General features: G+C 34.6%; 1 protein-coding gene across 1 annotated transcript; it reads left to right on the top strand.

The window, feature by feature from the left end:
• The first annotated feature begins 251 nt into the window (after positions 1-251).
• Positions 252-24,346, top strand: LOC125058520 (transferrin-like). Its single transcript, XM_047662609.1, has 11 exons — positions 252-494; positions 12,505-12,613; positions 13,642-13,769; positions 15,528-15,679; positions 17,100-17,244; positions 19,391-19,545; positions 20,168-20,307; positions 21,218-21,424; positions 22,401-22,598; positions 22,966-23,357; positions 23,866-24,346. Exons 1-11 carry the CDS (start codon positions 410-412, stop codon positions 24,327-24,329), a joined length of 2,175 nt encoding a protein of 724 aa, XP_047518565.1. The 5' UTR covers positions 252-409; the 3' UTR covers positions 24,330-24,346.

The following is a 24,346-nucleotide window of genomic DNA, read 5'->3' as shown; positions in this document are numbered from 1 at the left end:
TGAGTCGTAACCCCTAATGATATATTAGTTATAAGCTCATGTTTAAAACCATTTTGTTACCCAGCTTCAAACTGTTCAGTTTTATTTGAACATATCCATACAACAACCGCCACCAAACTTAATTCGATACAAGGTTTTTATTCCACGTACAGGAAAATACGCAACACCATCTCACACTTAAACTATTCATAATTCGACCTTCTCCAAGATTATTAACATTGCGTCTATCCGGTTTTGAATTTAAATCAATTCTTGCGAATGTTTCGGCCAGTTCGATCGCGCTGGTTTTATTTTCCGAGTATATTTACATCGTGTTTACCTTGACGCATCAGTCTGTCAATGTGCTTAGTGTAAGATGTCGTGTTGACATCGAGATTCAGTTAAACGTCATACGTTTTTGGCGGGAAAAATGCAGGGACTAAAGGTTTTGATACTGTGTTCGCTAGTCAAAATTGTTTGTTTGCAAGGAGTTGGATCTGGACATAATGGAAATTGTAAGTTTTGTTATAATATATAATATAGATTAATATCTTAATAAGTTTTTTTTTTGAGTTTACTCCTTAAGAAACGATTTGAGTTATAAGGCCCGGTACGGAAATTTTATGAGGAGTAAAATCAAGTGTAACACGAATAGTTGAGGCGTTATGTAGAAAGAGACAAACATACATACAACATTGTCAGTGCTGACAGGTGTAAAAAATAAAAGTAGATTGTCTAGTGTGCCATATAGTTTTGTCAATAGTAATGGTCAGTGGAATTAAAACTAAAAAGATTGTTCATTCTTATTCTTCTCTTACTAAAATGGTAACTTTGGTCACAGAAAGAAAATCCTATTTGGGCATAGATGATGTAGGTACGTTTTATTACTACTACAAATATTTATATTATAAAAACATATATTCTTACCACCTTTAGTATGAAAATATGGTCGACAGCCACAGAACATTATCGCCATCTTTGTTTATTATTTTTAATTAATTGATTAAATATATTTTATATTTATATAATATTTTATAATACTTATATTAAATTATTACGACCCATTTCTATTTCTTTCTATTCGATATATATCATAATTATCGTTCGTAAGGAGTAAACTCCAATCGTGCGTCGTAGCTGACACACACACACTTTTTTATTAATTTAAAAATATTAAGGACGAAGACAGTAGGTACGTATATGAATTAGAAAAGAAATAAATTTATTCCACAGACTAGGTATATTATAGTATTTTATCTATAGAGTACAATAAATTAAAAACTTATTTAAAAGATTATAAAATCGTTTTAATTATCACAATTTTACAATGTCAAGCCGCGACCATGCTGAAAGCACGCGAAATAACAAAGTTTAAAATAAAAAATTGTATTTACTTTTAAATATACAAATGCGGAAAATAGGTGATATTAATTATAGACGCCAATTAAAATTTTATTATAGGTACAATGTCAGAATAGCATTACAATTTAAAAAGGTAAATAGGGGAAGTAATCTATAAATGCCTTCTATCCGGATATTTTATGTTTAATTGAATAGAGAATGTCAGTTTAACTTGATTATATTTCACTCAAAGTTTAATTGTAATTATAAGAATATTTAAATATATCTCGCAATTGTATCACTACATAGTATAAAACAAAGTCGCTTTCTCTGTCCCTATTTCCCTTTGTATGCTTAAATCTTTGAAACTACACAACGGATTTTGATGCGGTTTTTAATAGATAGAGTGATTCAAGAGGAAGGTTTATATGTATAATAACATCCATTAAATAGTGGAGAAGTACTATATTTTTGAGGTTTCTAATGTGATGTCGTAAATAATTAAAAATTTTCCGCTTACATTGCAAACGCAGGCTGAACCCTACGAGTTTTATGAAAATAATGTACTAAGTATTGTACACATTGAAAAGGTCTACAGAAAAGTCCGTGATGGTATATGTCTATCTCTTATGGATAACCCACAATAACTTTTTTTTGTCATTTATTTTTTACGACAAATAATGGCTTATTTTCGAAGCGATTTTAACCAATACAGCATTAATCCTTAACCAATTAAATACCTTGAATACATTGTTCATTTAATATAGATCTATATGGAACTTTACACCGTATGATTTAAGTGAATATTTTCGAAGATATTACAGATTTAAAAATTGCGGGACGTAGCGTTTGCGGCGGTACCGGCCGGCCGCACAGTTTTTCTGTAGTGTATTTAGTATCAGCAGTGTACCCGTGCGAAGCCGGGGCGGGTCGCTAGTAATGAAATAAAATAAAAAAGCCTAATTTTCCTAAGGGCGTTAATGATTACCTAACTACTATGATTAATACAAAATTATTTTGATACTTATACGCATAATGGTCTTTTAAATTATTCGTAACAATTCCCATCTGTGGCGTAAACTGATTTTTTTTATATAATGCTTATAATCTATTTATTAAAGTTCACCACATCACATAATGCTATATACAGTATATGTTACAATCTTTTCTTTTTTTTAATTAGGTTTCACATAGGCACTTAGCATTGTTTGTTTTTTCTTGTTCAATTCAATTTATATTTCTGTGTAATATGGAATGATAAAAGCGTAACAATGTTTTCTATGGAAGTGAACCTGTGGTATTATGGTGAGGTCGCTCCGTGAAGCCTGCGAAGTGAAGGAGAGTTCTGTGCTTCTGGAAGGTAGGCTGGCAATTAGCCAAGACAACGCACCGATTATGGGTCTTAAGTGCGGAAACTGAGTCTAAAACCATGTGGTATTCTGGTTGCGTTTTAGTGTGTCTTTCTCATAATACTTAGAGAATGAAAGTAGGTAATTTTCAAAATAAGTACAAAATTTATTTTTGTGGAATTCGTTTCGGTATTACCCATCATTAGCCATAGCTTATCTTGTAATATATAAAATTTGTCACAATGTTCGTTCCCATACTTCTCGTTTGGTTCGTCATAGTCATTTGATAATATAATAGGCAAGTAGGTGATCACTGATCAGCTTTCTGTGCCTGACGCACGCCACGCAAGTTTTTGGGTCTAAGGCAAGCCGGTTTCCTCAGGATGTTTTCCTTCACCGTTCGAGCGAATGTTAAATGCGCACATAGAAAGAAAGTCCATTGGTGCATAGCCGGGGATTAAACCTACGACCTCAGGGATGAGAATCGCACGCTGAAGCCACTTGGCCAACACTGCGCGGGGGCACCTAGTTTAAAATAAATTCAATTGTCCTGTTTTCGTTTCCTGTCAAATTGCGTTAAAGCTAAAGAAACATATACTTGTAGAAGAACACTTCTAGCTAACAAGCTAGTCTGAGCTGGGCCTTCCTCAAGGTGAAGGTCAATAGTCTAACCACAATGCTAACATTGCTCTATGTAATTTAGACAGCGATTTCTTGGTAAATTACAAAGACACGCGAAGATCACGTCATCCATTAAACCTGTCTTGAGAAATAGTAAAAAACCACAAGTACGGGGGAAATACCTGTTCAAATGTTTACCAGGTAATCGCAAAGTAAAACAAAGCTTTTGATTTATAGATTTACTATTCCGACATCTTTATCCTTAATCGAATCGATTAAAAGGAATGGCGGAGAGTTTCTTGCCAGTTCTTCTTGCGCCCTTGCGAACTGGTTCTAAATGTAAATTTAGAATTAATTTAACATATTTTCGGATGACGTTTATAAGTGTCCTTGGTTACCTTTATGAATAAAGTTATTTTGAGTTTGAAAAATCTCTTAAACTTGTGGAAGATAACGCTAGAGCCTTAAAGACTCTCAACAATATGCAACAGAAGAAGAAGAAGGCAAAAGGCCGTAGATCGCCATCCCGCTGTTGTGTCACGATTCTCACTGATCTCCCTAAAACTGCTGCGCTAAGGAAAGCTATAGCCTGAACAAAGTGGAGATATAACAATAGCACCTACTTGCCTATTGGATTTAAAAATGATCATGAAACAGATTCAAAAAATCTGAGGCCAAGACCTAAAGAGGTTGTACGCCACTGTTTTTTTTTACTCTTATTTTATCCTAGAAGATATATAAAAAATATAACAATAATAATGCTATCATTCACGATACCTTATTAGTATCTCAATAACACTCGTTTGCGCGTGTCGCTTGTTATTACTAACACTGTATTGGAACCGTAAAAACCCCAGCAGACACGTGGGGAAACACCTACAATAAATTGAAGAAAAGAAACCCATGATCAGATTTGCATATTTGCTTTATTAGTAGAGAAAAACCAAAAAGTTTCCTCGTCATACAGGTCTTATACGACTTTTGTTTTAAACCATGTACCACTAATAATTATAAAAAAAAATATGTTTATCAGCTAAGATACAGGTACCACTTATTCTACGTCATTAATTTATTAATCCCTACTCATCGGCAAAGAAGACAGAGGGTGTAGGCCGAGAGAAAAAGAGGGCGTAAAAATCTTTCGGTACTCTTTTAAAATAGCAAACAACACTTATTTTAAAACAAATATCGCAAATTAATTAGAGGTAACCTGTCTAGCACTAGTCCCAGGCCCTTTTATCAACTAGATAATCGTTGACTTTATAGTAAGCCTTTTTACACAGCTTTTCTTTAATTCATTTCTTAAATTTATTAAAAGGCAGAGATAAAAGAAGGATTTTATTAAACAAGAGTATCCCTCTTCCCAAAAAAGTATTACTAACTTTAGATAGTCTAGTACGGGGAAATTGCAGCCTGTGTTGCGAGATATTTTATATATAAAATTTGATAGATTCGTGTAGACTATTATGCTTTGTTAAGAGTCCACATCCTTTTAATTTCATTTTAAAGATCTGTATATTAAGTGATTTTATGAGCTATTGTTTCTTGTAAGTTGTGAGGGTTGGGTTTGTCGATATCTATTAAATGTTCTGGTATATTGTAGTGTATTGTTTTTCAACGTTCTTGAAAGTATAAATGCGAGAATTTATTACATTATTGACATTTATTGAACAATAATATATAATTTAACCTAGCTTTAAATACAAAAACCTTAAAATACTATAACTAAAATATATTATTAAAAGTTCCGAAGATACTGGCAGCGTTCCCCCTTTGAATAGCTAGACTTATTCTTTGTCCAAGGTAGCTGCCAGCTCTTCGGTCTCAGTTCAGAGTTATTAAGCTGTGTTTTGGTGTAAAGTGATGGTGTGTATGTGAGAGAGATAGATAGAGAGATATAGATATCTTAGTTCTCCTTTAAAGCAAATTTCCGCGATAACTCTCTTTCTTAAAGACATAAGAAATATTGTTATTTATATATTTAGTGTATCTAGAGTCACACACAATCTGCGGTTACTATACGACATTAGACCCTGTAACGCGCTATCATAGTTATTTCAACTAAGGTTATATATGTCACCGTAAAATTGTAAACACCGTTAGATTGTAATCTATCTCGCGAGATTGTAAACTGTCGAAAGATTGTGAACCTCAGCGTACTCCTTAACCGAAGTGAAACCGTCAAATTACAATCTGAAAGTTGTCAACTGTCGGTTTCACTTAGATAGATTACAATCTACCGAATAATAATACGTTAAATTGTAAGGAGTTCGCTGAGGTTCACAATCTTTCGACAGTTTACAATCTCGCGAGATAGATTACAATCTAACGGTGTTTACAATTTTACGTTAACATATACATCTTCTTGACCTTAGTCTGGGGCTTTCGGGCCAGTCAGTGGTCTAGTTTTTGTATCGCCCCTTTTAGGGTAAAAGCCTCTTTCATATTTTTCCTTAAGGCATATATAGGCTTACTATAAAGTCAACGATTATCTAGTTGATAAAAGGGCCTGGGACTAGTGCTAGACAGGCTACCTCTAATTAATTTGCGATATTTGTTTTAAAATAAGTGTTGTTTGATGATTTGATATTTTAAAAGAGTACCGAGAGATTTTTTACGCCTGCTTTTTCTCTCGGCCTACACCCTCTGTCTTCTTTGCTGATGAGTAGGGATGCCTACAAATTCAAATTTAATGACGTGGAATAAGTGATACGTGTATCTTATGTTCCATAATAAACATATTTTATTTTTTTATTTTATTTTTATTTTCATGTTCTTTGTGTTGAGCAAGATTCACCCAATTTTTCCATCCTAATGTCCACCTTTTCTTTTGTCTACATCTTTTCTTATAACAGGAGGCAAACGGGCAGGTGGCTCACATGATGTTAAGTGATACCCATAGACACTCACATTGCCAGAAGGCTCGCAAGTGCGTTGCCGGAATTTTAGAATTCGTATGATCTTTACTTGAAGGACCCTAAGTCGAAATGGTTCGGAAATACTTGAGTGGACAGCTGGCTCCACATAGTATTGTTGCGAGGCAAAAACTGCCTTAAAAACGAGTGCAATTTCGTATTTTGCGTCAACATCCGATGATGAAATTCATTTTAATAGAGTATTGGAAAATGTATTTAAATTTCACCTTCAAATTCCATTGAATACTGCTATGTAAATAAATATTATATCAGTGGGGCTATAACCTTTTTAGGCTTGGGCCTCAAATTTCTGTATATTACATGATCATTTGTCAATCTAATAGGCAAGAAGGTCATCAGTCTCCTGTGCCTGACACACGCCGTCTACTTTTTGGGTCTAAGGTTTCGTCTCGATGTTATCCTTCACTGTTTGAACGAATGTTAAATGCGCACATAGAAAGAAAGTACATTGGTGCATAGTCGGGGATCGAACCTACGACCACATGGATGAGAGTCGCACGCTGAAGCCACTAGGTCAGCACTGTGATATATCTTAATATAAATTACGTGTCACGTTGTTTGTCCGCTATGGACTCCTAAACTACCGAACCGATATCAATCAAATTTGAACACCGTGTGTAGTTTGATCTAACTTAAAAGATAGGATAGCTTACATCTCAATTTATACTCGCAATATTATTTTATTGCAAATATTTGATTATTATTTGATACAATTCTAACAGATGGCGCTGTGTTAAAAGTACCAACGTTTCACATAAGCTATCTTTCACATAAGTTCTCCTACCGTTTCCCTTGAATAGGTTACTACTATGTAATATAACTAAAACCTTAGTCACAGCAACGCTTGGCCGGTCTACCTACTAGTTAAAGTATATAATAATAATGACTAACCGAAATTTTAACTGACCTTCACTCGAGAAGGCAGTATAAAACTCGTTATTTCGGGAAGTCCGTGTAAAGGTCAAACTTTTTGTGTCAGAGACCAAACAGCAAATGCATTTATTTGGCTATTAAAATTAATAACAAGATTGAGACAATAGAATACTCAAGAAGAACGGAAAATTACCTTTAACACACTTCAACAAGGATTTTTCTGTAGAATAAGACTGAATAAGAAGAACTATGACGAGATGACCGCCAACCTCCAGTAGTGAAGTCAAAGTCAAATCATTTATTTCAATTAGACCCTCTAAAATGGCACTTTTGAACGTCAAAAATAAAATATAAAGAAGATTCTAGTTGCCCCTTCCAAAAGGTAGTTTCGTGTGGAGAAGAATGGGCAAGAAACTCCACACTTACTCTTTTAAAATAGGTTTACAATATTTTGTTACATTTGTTAAATAATTATATGTGAAGACAATGTACTCTTAGAATAAACTACTATACTAAAAAAGTTAGTATACATGTTCCTCACATATTTACAAATATCGAAACCGTAGAATATTAACATTAAAGAGTAATAAAAATATTAATAAAAACACAACAAAACAGTGTGTGAGATACAAAAAAAAAATTACATTTGTAGCATTATAAATTTAAAAAAATAATAATAATAACAAAAATATGTTAAAGCAAAAAATCAGCAAGCAATTTGATTTTGTCCAGGCTCTATGATTGTCCTATGGAGCAGGACCAGCATGTTTCCAAGCATTCTTATCTTGAATATAATCATCTTATTTGTAATATGCTTGTTTACAAAGTGTACTTTTAAGAGGCACTACAAGAAGAAGAAGAAGAGGAAAGAAAGAAGCTGAGTAAAACCCATATGTCCACAAATTTCGGTCCTTACAGTCCAAGCTTCGAAGGAATCGATTGAGATATAGATATATATTTATACGTTAATATATATATATATCTACGTATTTCATTGGATATGTACTACAGTAAGGTATTGGAAGTAATTATTCCCTAAATTAGTTTATATTTATTTCCAATACACAAATATATATTATTTACAAAATTCTTATTCATACTAATATTAAAACAAATTTAAAAAGTTTGATCCCTGTCGCAGTGTACCTTTAATGCTAGCATTTTCACGCTGTATTGCAATACTTATTCGTTGAGCTAGGAAACCAGCTCTGGAGTCACCGGTACTATCTACCAGGCGCCAACTCTACTCCAAATGGAACATAATCAAAGTTGGAGCATACTTTAATACATAATAATACATATTATGCGATGCGTACCTACACAGCAAAACTCAAGTAAAGTAAATATATTTAAAAAAAAACTGTATAATTATTTTAATTTATAATAACCGCTTCATCTATAATTTCACGCAAAAACGGTTAATTGTTGAGTGCTAATAAAAACTGTCATTTTCCTTGTAATTCATATTATCGTGAAATACAGGCTAACATAGAAAAAATCTTTTTTTTATAGAATTTGATTTGATTACTCAATATAGTTAGTTACCTTTGAGAGCGATACAACGATTATAATTATATAATTTTTCTATACCATTTTTATAGTACAATTTGTCTATAGCCTAAATAGGCTTCAGTTTTGTCTAAGTAATTTTATATTTTATGTAGTTATGCACTTCTTGCGCTCACCTTGTCTAATTTAATTTTTTTCTCCCACAATGGTTGCCTGGAAGAGATCGCTCGAAAGGCGTCCAGTTGCACTCCTTTTTATTTAATTATTTTAACGGTATTTCTGCGTTATTGCAACCAGTGTTATTATTTAAATAAAATATATGATATTTATTTCCAATTAACCTAAATAGTAATAATAGTTAAATTAAAACCAATTTAAAAAGTTTGGTCCCTATGGCAGTGTATTTACATTTCGTTGAGCGAGGAAAGCACCAGCTCTGGGGCACCTATCTACCAGGCGCCAACTAAACTTTATTTTTTATAAACAATAAAATATGTTTATACGTGTTTGAAAAACAAATCTATTTACCTGTGCAACAATAATTATTAACACAGCAATTAGTCTAGCACGTGAATATTATAATACAAGGTGTTAGTAATTAATTGCGTGCCATTGTTAGGGCGATATCAGATTGGCCAATTATGTTTTTGTAACACGAGTATCCAGGGCCGTCTTGAACTAAGCTGGGGCCATTGGGCACACAAGAATTTGTGGCCTTTTCGAAAGTAAAAAGTAGCTAATTATAATGAAAAACAAAATACTAAATATGACCATTATTATTGGTCATCAAATACAGTATGATATATTATGTCATTAATAATATTAGAATGCTGCTGGTTTTTTGGTTACGATTACGATAACGGTTTCTTTCGAGATTTCTGTTGAGTCCATTATATCCTTATTAATAAAATTAGTATAGTAGGAATAAGCGCAGTTATCGATATAACGGCATAGTATACGCCTTGTAAATACCTTCTGATATGATTACTGATTTGTGAAAAAAGTGTAATGTGCCCGTCAAAATTTTTTTGAGAGTAAATGTGTGAGAGAAATTGTCGGCCCTTCGGGGCCCCCTGTGAATGGGGGCCCTGGGCACGGGCCCCGTGTGCCCTTATGGTGAAGACGGTATTGCGAGTATCGTAAGTTAAATGTATTAATAGTTAATGAAGCACCCTTGTTATGCGTTCGCAAACCAGTGCCCCAGTTTTTTATGTAGTAGATGGGACAATCGGGCAGAAGCATCATGTTAAGTGATACCGCCGCCCATGGTCACTCTCAATGCCAGAGGGCTCGCGAGTGAGAATTTGTACGCTCTTTTATTTCTCCCCACGAATTGTTTCGGAAATAGTGCAGTAGACAGCTGTTTCCACAGCGTTGTGGTGCGCGGCAAATATTGCCTTAAAACGCTCAGTTTTAGAATGAAGTAATACCTAATTCGGCTGCGTTGTGTGATGGTGTGTAAGTGGGGTGTGCAGGTGATTTAGCGGTATGGATATACTTAACACTCCATTTAAGCATATTCGGAATAGCTTAAAGAATTCAAGCCTTAATAATGGTCGATGTATGTCCGGGCTGCGCGATACAAAACTGAGTTTTCTGCATAGTTGGTGTTGATGTGAGGAACGTGAAATAAAGCATGATTACAAGTCTGGTAGGCAAACATTCTAGAAGTGCTGCAATTAATTTTATTTGAGATGATGACATGTTGTCTGTTTCGTAAGAATTTTTCGTAGGAAGGTGATCGTTCTGTAATTGAATTCACGACCACGTTAAGCCACAATACAGCGCTGCCCTAATATGTATTATAAAATAACTAGCAACCCGCCCCGGCTTAGTACGGATGCAATGCTGATACTAAATTCAAAGTGCTATAGAGTATAGGGAGAACCGCGACCACCGACGCGCTGCGTACCGCAATTTTTAAATTTGTAATATCTTCGAAAATATTCATTTAAATCATTTGCTATAAAGGGCTATATAGTTCTATATTAAATCAACAATATATTTTAGGTATTTAATTGGATAAGGATTAATGCTGTATTGGTTAAAATCGCTTCGAAAATTAGCCATTATTTGTCGTAAAAAGTAAATAACAAAAGGAAACAAACAAATAAAAATTATTCAATACATTTAACTAAGTAGTACCTAATTTGGCTGTGTTGTGTGATGGTGTAAAAGTGAGGGTTAGTACGTGAAGGTGTATATGTGGGGTATGCTCATGATGGAGGTGATTTGGCGCTATGGATATTCTTAATACTCTTTTTAACCCTATTCCGCGATAGCCTAGGCTTCAAGTCAAGGCTTAAATATTGGTCGTTTTATGTCCGGGCTGCGCCCGCCGTTGCCGCTGGAGTAATCGAGTATTTCTTGCGCATTGATAAAAATAAATAATTTGATTCGAAATCACCACCTTACTGCTGAACGTCGCACGGTTAAGCGACTAGGTCATCTTTCTAATTGTGTGGGAATGTTTTATTTTAATTAACCCACTAAATAGTTTTACAATGGAACGCGTTTCTTAGTTCCGCTTTTATATAAAAAATCAACCTTAACCATTGGGACCTTCGGGCCAGTTAGGCTGGACAAAGATCCTCCCCAATAGTCGGAGTAAAAGTACACGATCCTTCTTTAGCCAGCAAATCAAATAGCTCGGAACAAGATGGTATATCTATTTCTCCAGACAACTTAACGATATTTTCAAATTATTTAGGTGTTTTATCCAAGAAATCTGAGGGTAGATTTCGAGATTTACGTCGTATCGAGAAAAGTAGGTGCTTTTTTTTTGAAGTGAAACTTCTTTATAAGAAGTAACGAAAAAATGTTACACTAAAAAATTTAGTGTAACATTTTTTCGTTACGCGTCACATTTTTCCGTTACGCGCCATGTTGCTTTTTGAAGTCAAACTTCTTTATCGGCGTTAGAATGAATTTTTTATCGACGTATGGGAGAAATTTTGTAGCAAAATAACGATAACAATGATAGTAATAATTCTATTACAATTAATGAAATTCTGTAATAATCTTAGTAGTAATGAGGTAAAATGAAATAATTGTATTTGTATTCATGTCTATGATAATAAAAGCCTTTTGTTAAACTTTATTTAACCAATTTCGTTGAGTTGCATATAGTAGATCATTTTTCGAAAAATAAGGTCATAAAGAAGTTTCACTTCTTACGTGTGTACACCTAGTACACGCACACATTTTTTCCTTTATGGCTCTTCCACGGTTTGTGCATTAGCCAGCGTCAAGTAGGTAAGTAGGTGCTTAAGATGATGAATTGTTCATTCATTCTAACAAAAGATACTAAATTAAGAGAACTACTTGTATACAAAAATGTCGTAAGCACCATTAGAAACTATAAGGTGATGTTCAGAAAAGAAATTTAGCGCGATGTATGACTGCCGTATGTCCGTACGACTTTTTCATTATCGCGCGCAGCGAACTACACAGTCATTGCATAGCGAAGAAATTGCGCCTGATGGAAAATGTGCGCAATGACGCAACAGTTTTATTTATACTCGTAGTATATTATAGGTATTTTTAGGATAATAAATTCATCGTATTACTTTTTTAATGTTTTAGTATAGATTAAAGGTATAAATTTTAAGACAGAAGAGAGATGGCGCAAAAAGTTCGTCTTTATATTACGTTAAAGCAAAACTTCTGCGCCTGACACATTTCGGTCTAACATGCATTCCCTCACTGTATTATACCAAGTATTTATTAGACTAAATATTTAATCAATATATTTTTTAAAACACAGGGGTTCAAACGCTCCACGTTAAAGTTGTTGTTACTATGTATAAATGCCGGCCCAATGTCTAAGCGACCGACTTTCAACCGTGAGGTCGTGTGTTCGAATTGAATGATATATAGTAATATTTTTGTTTCAGTACGACTATGTATAGTGGAAGGGCGTGGCGCATACAAGCGAGGTGCAAAGTTCTGTCCCATCTTGGATGAAGAATCGTCGGGCGTGGAGTGTGTTCTGGGAACTGATAGGTATTTATTTTTGAAGTGAAACTTCTTTAGGTGCATGAGGGTAAAATTTTTACGGATGAAACGCAATAATAATAATATTAGCGTCACGAAGATGTGCAGCGTTTTTGTCGAAGAAAAGGGAGATAGCGATTGAGACCGATTGAGAGAAAATGCGAAGGGGCGAATGTAGGATGAAACAGATAGCGATGGAGCGAGCGTAGGGAGCAAGCAAGTGAGAAAGATGGAGAGAGAGAGTAAGATAGAGCGAATGTCGCATCACGCACAGTGCCATGGAGCAATAGGAGGGAGACAGCTATAGTGAGAAAGATTGAGAAAGAGAATAAGAGAGATCGAGAAAAAATACACGCTATTGGTTGATGTTTTCGTTTAGTATGTAGTTACATATTAGAACTTTAGATGGCAATTCTGTCGCATAACGTCTTGTGCAGTAAAGGCAAATTTTTGATTTATTTATATTATCATTAGCACGTATACAGCATGTAAACAGTGCGAATATAGATATACAAATACATGGAGTGATCATATACTGGTAAATGATCATCACCTTAGTAATAATTAATTTACAAAGAAGTTTCCCTTCCGATATGTGTACTTTGCACGCACACACTTTTTATTATTATGTATTATATTTCACTGTTAAATGATACTTTTGTCAATTTTAAGCTCATAATGAGTCTTGACTTGTAAAATTACATTACTTTCGTATCAACTCGACATTCTTTTCCGCTCACCACCACTATGTGGAACCAGCTGCGCACTGAAGTATTTCCAACCAATTCGACTTCAGGCAAAGAGCGTACCAATTCTTAAAAGGCACTGTGAGCCATCTAGCATTGCCCATGGGTCACTTAACATTGGGTGAGCCTTCTGCCCGTTTGCCTCCTTTTCTATAAAAAAGATATGTTTGCGAAAAAGGATTGCAGATCCATCAGCTTCGAGGTTTATTGACATAACGCTTATATATTGATACGCTTTCACTAAAAAACCTAAAGAATACATGACTCCAGACTGCAGATATTATCTTCCAGGTTGGACTGTCTCCGTCGCATCAGCAAAGGCACAGTGGACTTTGGCGCCTTTTCACCTGAAGATCTTGTAGCTGCTCAGTGGGCTGATGTTGATGTACTGGTTACAAATGAGCTGAGGCATAGAGTTCGTAAGTTGACTTATTCAATGCAATTTCTATGTTTCCTTCCAAATCCTTCTGATGTGGCTTGGTGTATTGCAAGGCAGTGGACTGTGAAATGTGTATTTAAATTTATATGTAACTAGCAGACCGGCCAAGCGTTGCTGTGGCTAAGGTTTTAGTTATATTACATAGTAGTAACCTATTCAAGGGAAACGGTAGGAGAACACCAGTTATGGGGACCACCATGCTTTTTTCGTGGTTATGCCATTAAATTGTAGCTTATATGAAACGTTGGTACTTTCATAAAACGCCATCTGTTAGAATTGTGACTATCAAATAATAAACAAATATTTTGCAATAAAATAATATTGCGGGTATAAATTGAGATGTAAGCTATCCTATCTTTTAAGTAAGATCAAACTGCACACGGTGTGCAAATTTGATTAATATCGGTTCGGTAGTTTAGGAGTCCATAGCGGACAAACAACGTGACACGTAATTTATATATATTAAGATAAATGTCAGGAGTATCGGTATAGTATATGTAGTGTATATGTGCAAGCTGCACTAGATAACTAAATATTTGAGAGGATGAGACCTCAGAATCTTCCAACCCCTAAGCCCTACAGATGTACCCTTACGCATAAATAGTGAATATATAAATAAGTACGGGATGTCTGCACCAAGAGAGCTAAGGTAACAGACGGAGCCCTACGGGTAAGATCAGAGGTTCAAGAGATTATCTCAAAGCTATCGGGCATCACCTCGATAATTAAGGGCTTGAAGGGGTCTTCACCACTTTGATAGGAAACGGCAATAAGACAGTGTTGGTGCATAGCGCCTGAAGTTATTAAATAGCAACTACGCAGCAGATGTCATATCTACTACAAGCGGAACAAGGCGTATTTTAACTTTCAATATTACTTGGTAATTCTGATTACACCTCTGATCAAGAAAACATCATCTTTAATTTATAATCCTTTTTTTTTAGAAAATAAATTAGTTTTAACTTTCACATTATCCTTCATTAACACAGAGCAATATTCAAATCTGATTAATTGTTTAAAAAAACATCTTAAATATTACACCTATTCACACATGACATAATATTATTATTGTCAGTGTCAGCAGTTGGTCAAAGTTCAAATTTCTGGATATTTCTTTCTTTATAGACATTTATAATCCTGTGCCTGACACACGACGATTTATGTCTCTTAACGATATTTTACGCTGTAGTGAGTGTTAGTGCACATAGAAAGTTATTTGTTGCACAACCGTGATTCGAACCCACGGCCACGGTCGATCGAACTCTTAATCCACTAGGTCAACACTGTACTAGTAGCAAGCTTACCTCGTAACTAGCATTGGTAGCTATAGAACTCTTAAATTGCGCTTGGAATAATTTAGAATTGGAAGTTATTTGGTTAACTTAAAACAGACCTGCTTTTAAATTAATAATAAATAACAGTGCAGTGTTGGCCTAGTGGTTCCAGCGGAGAAACCGTGGGGAAACCGTCTTGTCTAGACCCAAAAAGTCGACGGCGTGTGTCAGGCACAGGAGGCTGATCACCTACTTGCCTATTAGGTTGACAAATGATTATGAAACCGATACATAAATTTGAGGCCCTGACTGAAAAAGGTTTTTGCCACTGTTTTTTTTAAATGACATATTCTCAAGGTTCTCTGTCTCTTTTTATCACAGCAGCACACAATTTGGTAGAAAGAGACGGAAGGGTTTCGTAAAAAGATTGCTTTTTCTTCTTCTAAAAACCCGATGTATTTCAGAGGACTATGAGCGTACAGTGGTGGCGGTGATAAATCGTCGTCTGGTAGTGGAAGGTGCTTGGTCCCTGGGGTCAGTACTTCGGAACACCACATTATGTCACCCTGGTAACGGGGTCAATGACCTCCGGCCACTGTCCGACACTTTAGCCGGGGTGAGTGATATTTTTTTTAATTGTCTGCACCAAAATAAACATTACGATCTAACTGACTAATTAGTAACTTAAACTTACCTTATTTACAAAAAGGATATTTAACATAGTGTCCAATAACACTACTAACAGTCTCTATTCAGGAGAAGAAACTCGGTTCTTGTGTTCTATTTTTTCATTTACTACTGTTTAGCACTTAAGACTAATTCACTTATTGGAATGATTTTATCCTTTTCAATCTCCTTCCTGGCTCCAAAAACCTATTTCATTATTGCTGATGTCCTCTACATTAAGGTCCCGATGTAGGCATCATTGTGAATATATATTATATATTTTTATATTCATACTAGCTGGCCTGGCGAACATCGTACCGCCTAACAGTCGATTCTTTATTTTTTTTTACTTATTCTGCATTCGGGACACCGGTCTAGCTAGTAAGATAAAAAAAGAAAGTTGATAAGACAACAAATACATTATGTCAAAAAATTAAAATTTACCTTCCCGGAACCCCTCCACTAACACTTGAACTTTATGGTATGGTATTAAAGTTCATATTGACTTTTAAGTATTATTACAAATATTTTGTATGGGAATATAGAAAAGTTGTTTTTAGACTTTTTCACTCAATTTTTTTAATTTATCTCTCCGTAAGAACCATCCTCGTACTTCAAGGTATATTATAAAAAAAGAATCAGACAAATTGGTCAAGCCGTTTTCATGTTATGTCGTGACAACGGAAAACGGGTTTCATTTTTATATATATATATATATGTAAAGAAATAATTATATTTCTTAAATTAGATTATTCATTATCTATTTTGTTTTTATAAATGTTCATTTAGTTTTGTTTGTTAGTCTGTGGAAAAGACACTAGTTTTGTTTGTCTATGTATGTGTCATTTTTAATTTGAATATGAAGGTTTGTCATGAGTACATTTTTAATTGATTATAAAAGAAATACGATAAAAGTACAACTGAAATAGCAAACTCTAAATGTTGTTTCTTAAAAATAAATATTTTCGCAACACATTTGAGTTTAACTCCCTTATATATATTATATGTCCTCCCAGGGAGAAGAGCAACTAATTATGCTAATTAACCAATTATTGTTTCATTTGTGTGTATGTTATAGGTACTTTTATATTTTTCTTTTGTTTATATATCACTATTTGCTTTCGCTTGCAACAGCGTGAAGCTTGAATGCGTGTGAATAAAGAACTTCTGAGCCGATTGTGATGAATGTCAAGCTATTCCCTAGTTTTCAAGATAAATATGTACTTAAATAATAATTTCATGTGTTTGGAACTCTTTATAGATAAATACTTAAATAAGAATGTCATATGTTTGGATGTCTTTATAGATAAATACTTAAATATGAAAATGTAAACCTCCTATTCAAATCGGTATTTCTTTTAAATTTACAGTATCTCGAATCGCTAGTAATCACGAGGTCATGTGACCCGAAGCTGTCTCTTACCGAAAACAGAATCAAATCCGTGGCCGAATTCTTCGGCAAGGCCTGTAAAGCTGGACCCTGGCTTCCGGATCCTGTCAGAGATGCTGAACTAAGTAAGTTTTTTATCATATAGAAAATATTACAAGTGATACAACTGGTTTTCAGCTATAAAAAAAAGGGTGCGTGTACTTATGTACGCGCGTAAGAAGTTATACTTTTTTGGCATTATTAAAAATAGTTTTTGATTGCATGCAAATAATTAATTACAATTAAATAATCAAAGACTGGAAAAGGAGTTAATATAGTCAATAAAGTTCAGTTTACATTTGAAAAATTGAATAAATAAATATATATTATTATTCTCTTGCATTAAGTTTAACATAAATTATATTATTATTCTCTTGCATTAAGTTTAACATAAATTATATTATTATTCGAATGTTGTTTTTAAATTATGTCCAATGCCGTTGCATCTTCCGTGGGCAACTTAATTTTGTGTCACGGTGCGCGCGCATCGTAAAATTTCACTCTCATCAATTTTTCATAACGCGCCTAAAGAAGTATAACTTCAAAAATAGTTAAAAAAAACTAAAAAACACGCTTTTAAAGCACATCAAACTACAAAGTGAAAAATAATTCCTAATTTAGGCTGAAAATGGTAACGAACAAAAAATACTGGTATTATTGTGAAAAAGCGTGGGTTGCTCGATAGACAATGGCGTGTTTTTTAGTTTTTGTTAACTATTATTTATTTTTTATTTTTTTCATTTTTTTTCTTCGGATTATTGCATTGTCATCGATCTTTGACAGGTGCGCAAAGTTTGAATTAAATCTGTCCGTTAAAAGTGGGTCAAAATCGAGTCCCAAGGAGTCGGTTACATACATACATACAGGTGAAGCTAATATAAAGCGTGTAAATCAGGGCGCGCGGTGTTGTCGGGGAAACCCCCGCCACGTCTTAACGGATCGTTACAATAACAATAGTTAATGACAAATTAAAAGCCCGCGCGGGAATTCAGTCAGATTAAATCGGGTAAAAAATCGCCTTCGTCGGGGAAGGCGTGGTGCTTCGCAATTCGCTTGCCTTCAGGCGATTGACCACCCCGCGACGGCCGAGGGCGAGGTCCAAGTCGCGCAGGAGATGCCCATTCCGGCCCAGCTACGTTCGTCAAAACATCCCGAGCTGAGCTATCAAGACCAACAGCGATATTCCATTCCGATAAAAAATTAAATGCAAAAAGTTGTCGCTCCCACGAGTAATAGATACGGGATAGTAAAAAAAAATTATACTGATTTTTATCCGAACAAATACGACCTTCCTTCTAGAAAGGAGCGTATCAATCAATTATAAGTCCGGCAACGCTACCGCGAGCCCGCATTGAGAGTCCATGGGTATCACTTAACATCATAAGTCAAATTGTTCATAAATACTTCAGTTGGTAGCATCCACATGATGGTGGTCCGCGGATCTCGAGGTAATATGGGTGGAATCTATTCTGTCCTCGACGTCCGATGACAGGCATGGGTGTCACTTAACATCAGGTGAGCCTCCTGCCCGTTTGCCCCCTGTTCTATAGAACTCAAACTCAAAAGAACTATATTCATTTGTAAAACAACTTTTACTACCAGTTCGCAATTCAAGGGCGTAGAGCGGGCAAGAAGAACTGGCAACTTTCCGCCACTCTTTTTAATCGCTAAGTTTTGAGTGATTGTTTGAACTGGAGCAAATCAATCCCAAGGATTAGGATCATTTAAATATTCGTCAAACTTATAAAAAGCTTTATTGATTAATTTACGTATAACGGCTTTGAATTTATTTAGTGATAATTCTCTAATTTCGCTTGGGAGTTTGTTGTAAAATCGAATACAATTTCCTTATAAGGAGTGGATAATATCCAAGAATTATGAAAATCATTTTAATTATTGTTGGAACGAAGTTCCTTATCGCGCGTTGTGAAAGGGGGCTAGACGGAAAAAATTCTTACGAAAAGTTGTCACGACACTTTTTTGCTATTTGCTATTGTAATACACCGGTTCTCGTCCGATCACCGAAGCTAAGCAACGTCGGGCGAGGTCAGTACTTGGATGGGTGACCGCCTGGGAACACCTCGTGATGTTGGCTTTTTTTTTTCAACGTAAGATTGGTGTCGAGAAAATCTATCATACTGTTATGATACCAATTAACATATAAAATAATCGAAAGGAATTTCGTTCCATCCGGGTGTCCCTTGACACCTCTAAAGTTTTTTTTCTTTTCAGAGCATAAATACCCATCTCTGTGTGCCGCTTGTGAAAATTCAGCTTGCGACTCGCTCGACCGATATTGGGGGGCAAGTGGGGCGTTATTGTGTCTAGTTGACGGCGCAGGAGACGTAATGTGGGGGGAGTTGGGGGACGTCGTGGCATACTTTGGGGTAAGGCATAATAAGAAATAAACATTGCTTAGAAACATTTTGAATTGTTTACATATTTTACTCAAAATACTGGGAACCGTTTGACACAATGGCAGATTTTAATGATAAACTGTTCACTAAATAGCTTAGTTAAGTGCGAGTGCCCATGGGCGGCGGTATCACTTAACACCCGATGAGCTTTCGGCCCGTTAGCCCCCTGTTCTTTAAAAAAAAGGGTGCGTGTACTTATGTACGCGCGGAAAAAGTTATACTACTTTGGCATTATTGAAAATAGTTTTTGATTGCATGCAAATAATTAATTACAATTAAATAATCAAAGACTGGAAAAGGAGTCATTATAGTCAATAAAGTTCAGTTTACATTTGAAAAATTAAATAAATAAATATTTATTATTATTATTCTCTTACTACTACTTATTCGAATGTTGTTTTTAAATTATGTCCAATGCCGTAGCATCTTCTGTGGGCAACTTCATTCTGTTAATTTTGTGTCACGGTGCGCGCGCATCGTAAAATTTCACTCTCATCAATTTTTCATAATGCGCCTAAAGAAGTATAACTTCAAAAAGTAAGAGACAAGTTTATTCTCGTTTCTGAATCTTAAGTAAACATTTATCTTCCAGCTGAACTCCAACTCCAGTGCCTTTCCCTCATCATCAGAGTTCTTATACTTGTGCCGTGATGGGTCATACCAGCCCCTAAAGGATAATAATAGGCCGTGTGTATGGCTGAATCGACCATGGCCGGTCATCGTTGCTAAAAGGTAATAAAAAACTTTCAGGCCTGGAGCTTTTTTTTTTTTCGTAATCCTAGCTAGCATAAATTATAAATAACAAAAAAATTACACTAAAGATGGTCCAATGGAATACATAACACAAAAAGGTTCAAACTTTTACGAAATTAAAATATCAATAAAAATTATTTAACATTTAACTAAGTAAAACCTAATTAAAAATAATTGATCTGCCAAATAGCTCGAATAATTTTTTGATTTTATAAATTTTCACCATAGAAAATATACCATAATGTATGACACAGATTCGAGCGATGTTATAAAGATTAGATTTTTTGTTTGTTTGAAATGAATAGGCTCCGAAACTACTGGACCGATTTCAAAAATTCTTTCACCGTTGGCAAGCTACACTATTCCCGAGTGACATAGGCTATGTTTCATTTTCAAAAAAAATTAGGGATGCTTACTAAAACTTGAATAACCTAATCCAAGGTGTAAAAAAATTAACAAAAAACTTCCTTCAATCGCGTGCGCTGCGAAAACTATTAATGATAGAACAAAATGATGTATTACAATTTTTCAGGACACATCACTATCTATAAAAAATGTCGCGACAGCATGTCTCTATCTTTTATAGTTACGTCACAATAAGCGTCCTTTTATTATTATTTTTTTAATTAAAATACCACCGCTCGAAAAGGCTCTTTATTCGTACCTAGGTATCCTTATCAAAATAAATACCAACGTTTCACATAAGCTACAATTTAATGGCATAAACCAAAAAGCATGGTGGATTGGTGTTCTCCTGCCGTTTCTCTTGAATAGTTTACTACTATGTAATATAACAAAAATCTTAGCCACAGCAACGCTTGGCCGAGTCTACTAGTGTAATATAAATTGTTTTTTCATACAAAGTTGTAAGCTTGTTTAACGATTTCAGAAAAGCCTCCGTTGCAGTGACTAATCTAATTACTTCTTTAACTGATGGGGCTTTATTCGACGGTCATTGGCACGGGGCCCTTTCCGCGCTACTCGAAGTCCGCGAGGCTCCAACTCCCTTATACCCGCCTAGGACTCCGTTGGACCATTTGGCCGGAGCCCGGGGCTTTAGGGAGGCATACAGCCAGAGTGGATGCGACCCGCCAAGGTAAAGTATACTTATTTATTGAAGTTATACTTCTTTAGGCGCGTTATGAAAAATTGATGAGAGTGAAATTTTACGATGCGCCCGCACCGTGACACAAAATTATCAGTATGAAGTTGTCCACTAACGAATTATTTTTTTTTATTTATTTATTAACACTTTGTTGCATTAATAGTAAATAAACAGTCGGATAACATAAATATTTAGAAGTCAGCAAATTATCGCTAAGAAGCAATTTTTTTCAAAAAACCTAGTAAGGCATAACAAATATGTACTAAGGTTTAAGTGGAAAAACTAAATTTAGCAAAACTAAAATTTGAAAAGCCTAAGAGCTAATCTTAAACGTCATGAATCACAATTAATGCTAGGTTATCTTAATATATATAAATTACGTGTCACGTTGTTTGTCCGCTATGGACTCCTAAACTACCGAAACGATATCAATCAAATTTGCACACCGTGTGTGGTTTGATCTAACTTGAGAGATAGGATAGTTTAAATCTCAAATTATAGTCGCAATTTTATTGCTAATTATTTGTCTGTTATTATTTGACAGTCACAAATCACAATTCTAACAGATGGCGCCGCGCTGTGTTGAAAGTACCAACGTTTCACATAAGATGCTATTTAACATCTGTAACAAAAACCTTAGCCACAGCAACGCTTGGCCGAGTCTACTAGTATATTATAAATATATATCATATGTTTGCTCTCATGATTTCCTGGGACCCTAATGGGACCCCAGAGTCCTTTGTGCGTGAATAACTAGGTGATCGCCATACATAGATCGGCTTTAATTTATCTAAAACTTAATTGCTTTTCCACATTTCGTATTAAATTTTGTAATATTCGTCAAAATTAAAGATATATACGTAGGTATAGTAATGAATCAAAGTATATTCGTATCTTTTGTCAAATCCTTGATCTTCTATTAAACGGCAGTGTTTATTAATGTAGCCATTTGTAAATTATTTTTTAGACACGTCACCCTGTGCACAACATCACTATTAGCGAAAAATAAATGCGATTGGTTGAGCGAAGCGGGCGCTGTGTACGGAATTACTCCGCCATTGCAGTGTATTTTGAGAGAAAATGAGCAGGCGTGCTTGGCCGCTGTCGAAAATCAGGAGAGTGACGTCACAGCCGTGGATAGTGATTGGATGTTGAGTGCTACTAGGTAAGATTTGTTGTTCATAATCTTCGTTGTAACTTCATATAAAAGTTTGATATGAACTTACAAGGAATATTCAAAAAGTAGTTATAACTTCTGCTTTTTTTTTTCACGAAATGAACACACTAATTATCAAAGTTAATGATATAATTACCGGTTTAAAAAAAAGCTGCTTTTAAACGACTTCGTCGTAAAGTTCTCACAATATATTCTTGCATTTGTATATATTTTGTTAAAAATGACACTAAAGATCTCTGAATCAATAAAGGAATCTTTGTAAATTTCCAGGCAATTTTTTCAGACATTTATGGCGAAAAATGTAATTTAGGCATATTTATTTCAATGTAACGTAATTTACAATGTGTTTTTGCAGAGATTTCAATCTAAAACCTATTCTGTACGAAGTTACACCAATCGTCGAAAAGATGAACACCGTTGTGGCATACGTCAAAAAGGGCGGCAAAATCAACAAGATGGCTGATTTGCGCGGGAAACGAGCCTCGTTCCCGCGTTACGATGGCTTCGCGTGGCATTCTGTTATTCAATATTTAAACAAAGAAATCACTTGCAATGAAATATTTAACTATTTTGATGAAGTTTGTGCGCCTGGAATTGAAAATTTTAATTTTAGTAAAGAAATAGTGGACAAATTTACTAAATCGTGCTATCTAAATGAAGATAATGAAAAGGCAGCTCTGTTGTCTTTGGTTCATGGAAATAGTGATGTAGCGTTTGTTAGTATGGAGACCTTTAATGAATATCAAGGTTAGTATTATTATATTCAGATTGATAATATAATTTAGAACCAACAGCATCTGTTTTAAACATTATATTATTTATTTACTTTTAATACATACTAACAATATACAGATTAAATATTATACTAAAGTACATAATATAATAAACATTTGCGTAAGTTATTAGTATGTGTAAATTTTGCAAAAAGTATAAATATTACACTAAACATGAGATAAAATTCGTAAAAACAAGTATTGATGATAAAAAAATATCTTAATATTATTTTACTTTAATGAAGCTTCATTGCATTTACTCTTGATTTTACTACGGTTATCTTAAGAAGAAACATAGTAAATGCTTCAGCTATAGACCTTAAACTTATTGACATGAACATAAATAACTTTATTTATTAGAATCGTTTACCAAATAAGTAAAAAAATACCTAGCTTATTTAGTAGGAACGACACTATAAGCCTCTTTTAACCAACTTCAAATAATGAAGGAGGATGTAATCAATTTGACGTGTTTTTTTCAGCTGAACTAATTACTTTACATGCGGAACAGCCAGACATCATACCACTGTGTCCTGAAGAAAACGCCAAATATTGCTACATAAGTTGGGCAAACATTGGCCATTTATATGCAACGAAGAATCTCACACAAATGCGTAGACACGAGATTACAAATGTCTTCACTAAATTAGATCAACTCTTTGGCAAACATCAACCCTTCCACAACCCAATGTTTTCGATATATGGCCCATTTAACCATCAAATAAACGTTTTGTTCCATAACAATACAAAAATGTTGGCCACAGAAGAGATATTTAAAATGCATCCATATGACGCGATGCCTTTAAATTTTGAAATTAGAATATTAAATAATACGATTGATAACTGTCAAATTAGCGATTCCACTTTTAGTAAGGCATTTATACCGGTACCTATATTCCTTACAGTGATATTAAATCTAGTCCTATGTTTAATAATGTTAAATTAAAAAATTTTTTTTAAAGA

This window comes from Pieris napi, chromosome 18 (assembly GCF_905475465.1).
Source record: "Pieris napi chromosome 18, ilPieNapi1.2, whole genome shotgun sequence".
Taxonomy (NCBI): Eukaryota; Metazoa; Arthropoda; class Insecta; order Lepidoptera; family Pieridae; genus Pieris; species Pieris napi.
The sequence above is the reverse complement of the archived record's forward strand: the minus strand, read 5'-3'. Positions and strand labels throughout refer to the sequence as shown.

Bases quoted from the DNA above. Each gene is read 5' to 3' on its own strand.
- LOC125058520 (XM_047662609.1), top strand. From the start codon at position 410: ATGCAGGGACTAAAGGTTTTGATACTGTGTTCGCTAGTCAAAATTGTT. The intron at 495-12,504 runs GTAAGTTTTGTT...TTTTTGTTTCAG, and splicing joins ATCTGGACATAATGGAAATT to TACGACTATGTATAGTGGAA. The intron at 20,308-21,217 runs GTAATAAAAAAC...TAACGATTTCAG, and splicing joins CCGGTCATCGTTGCTAAAAG to AAAAGCCTCCGTTGCAGTGA.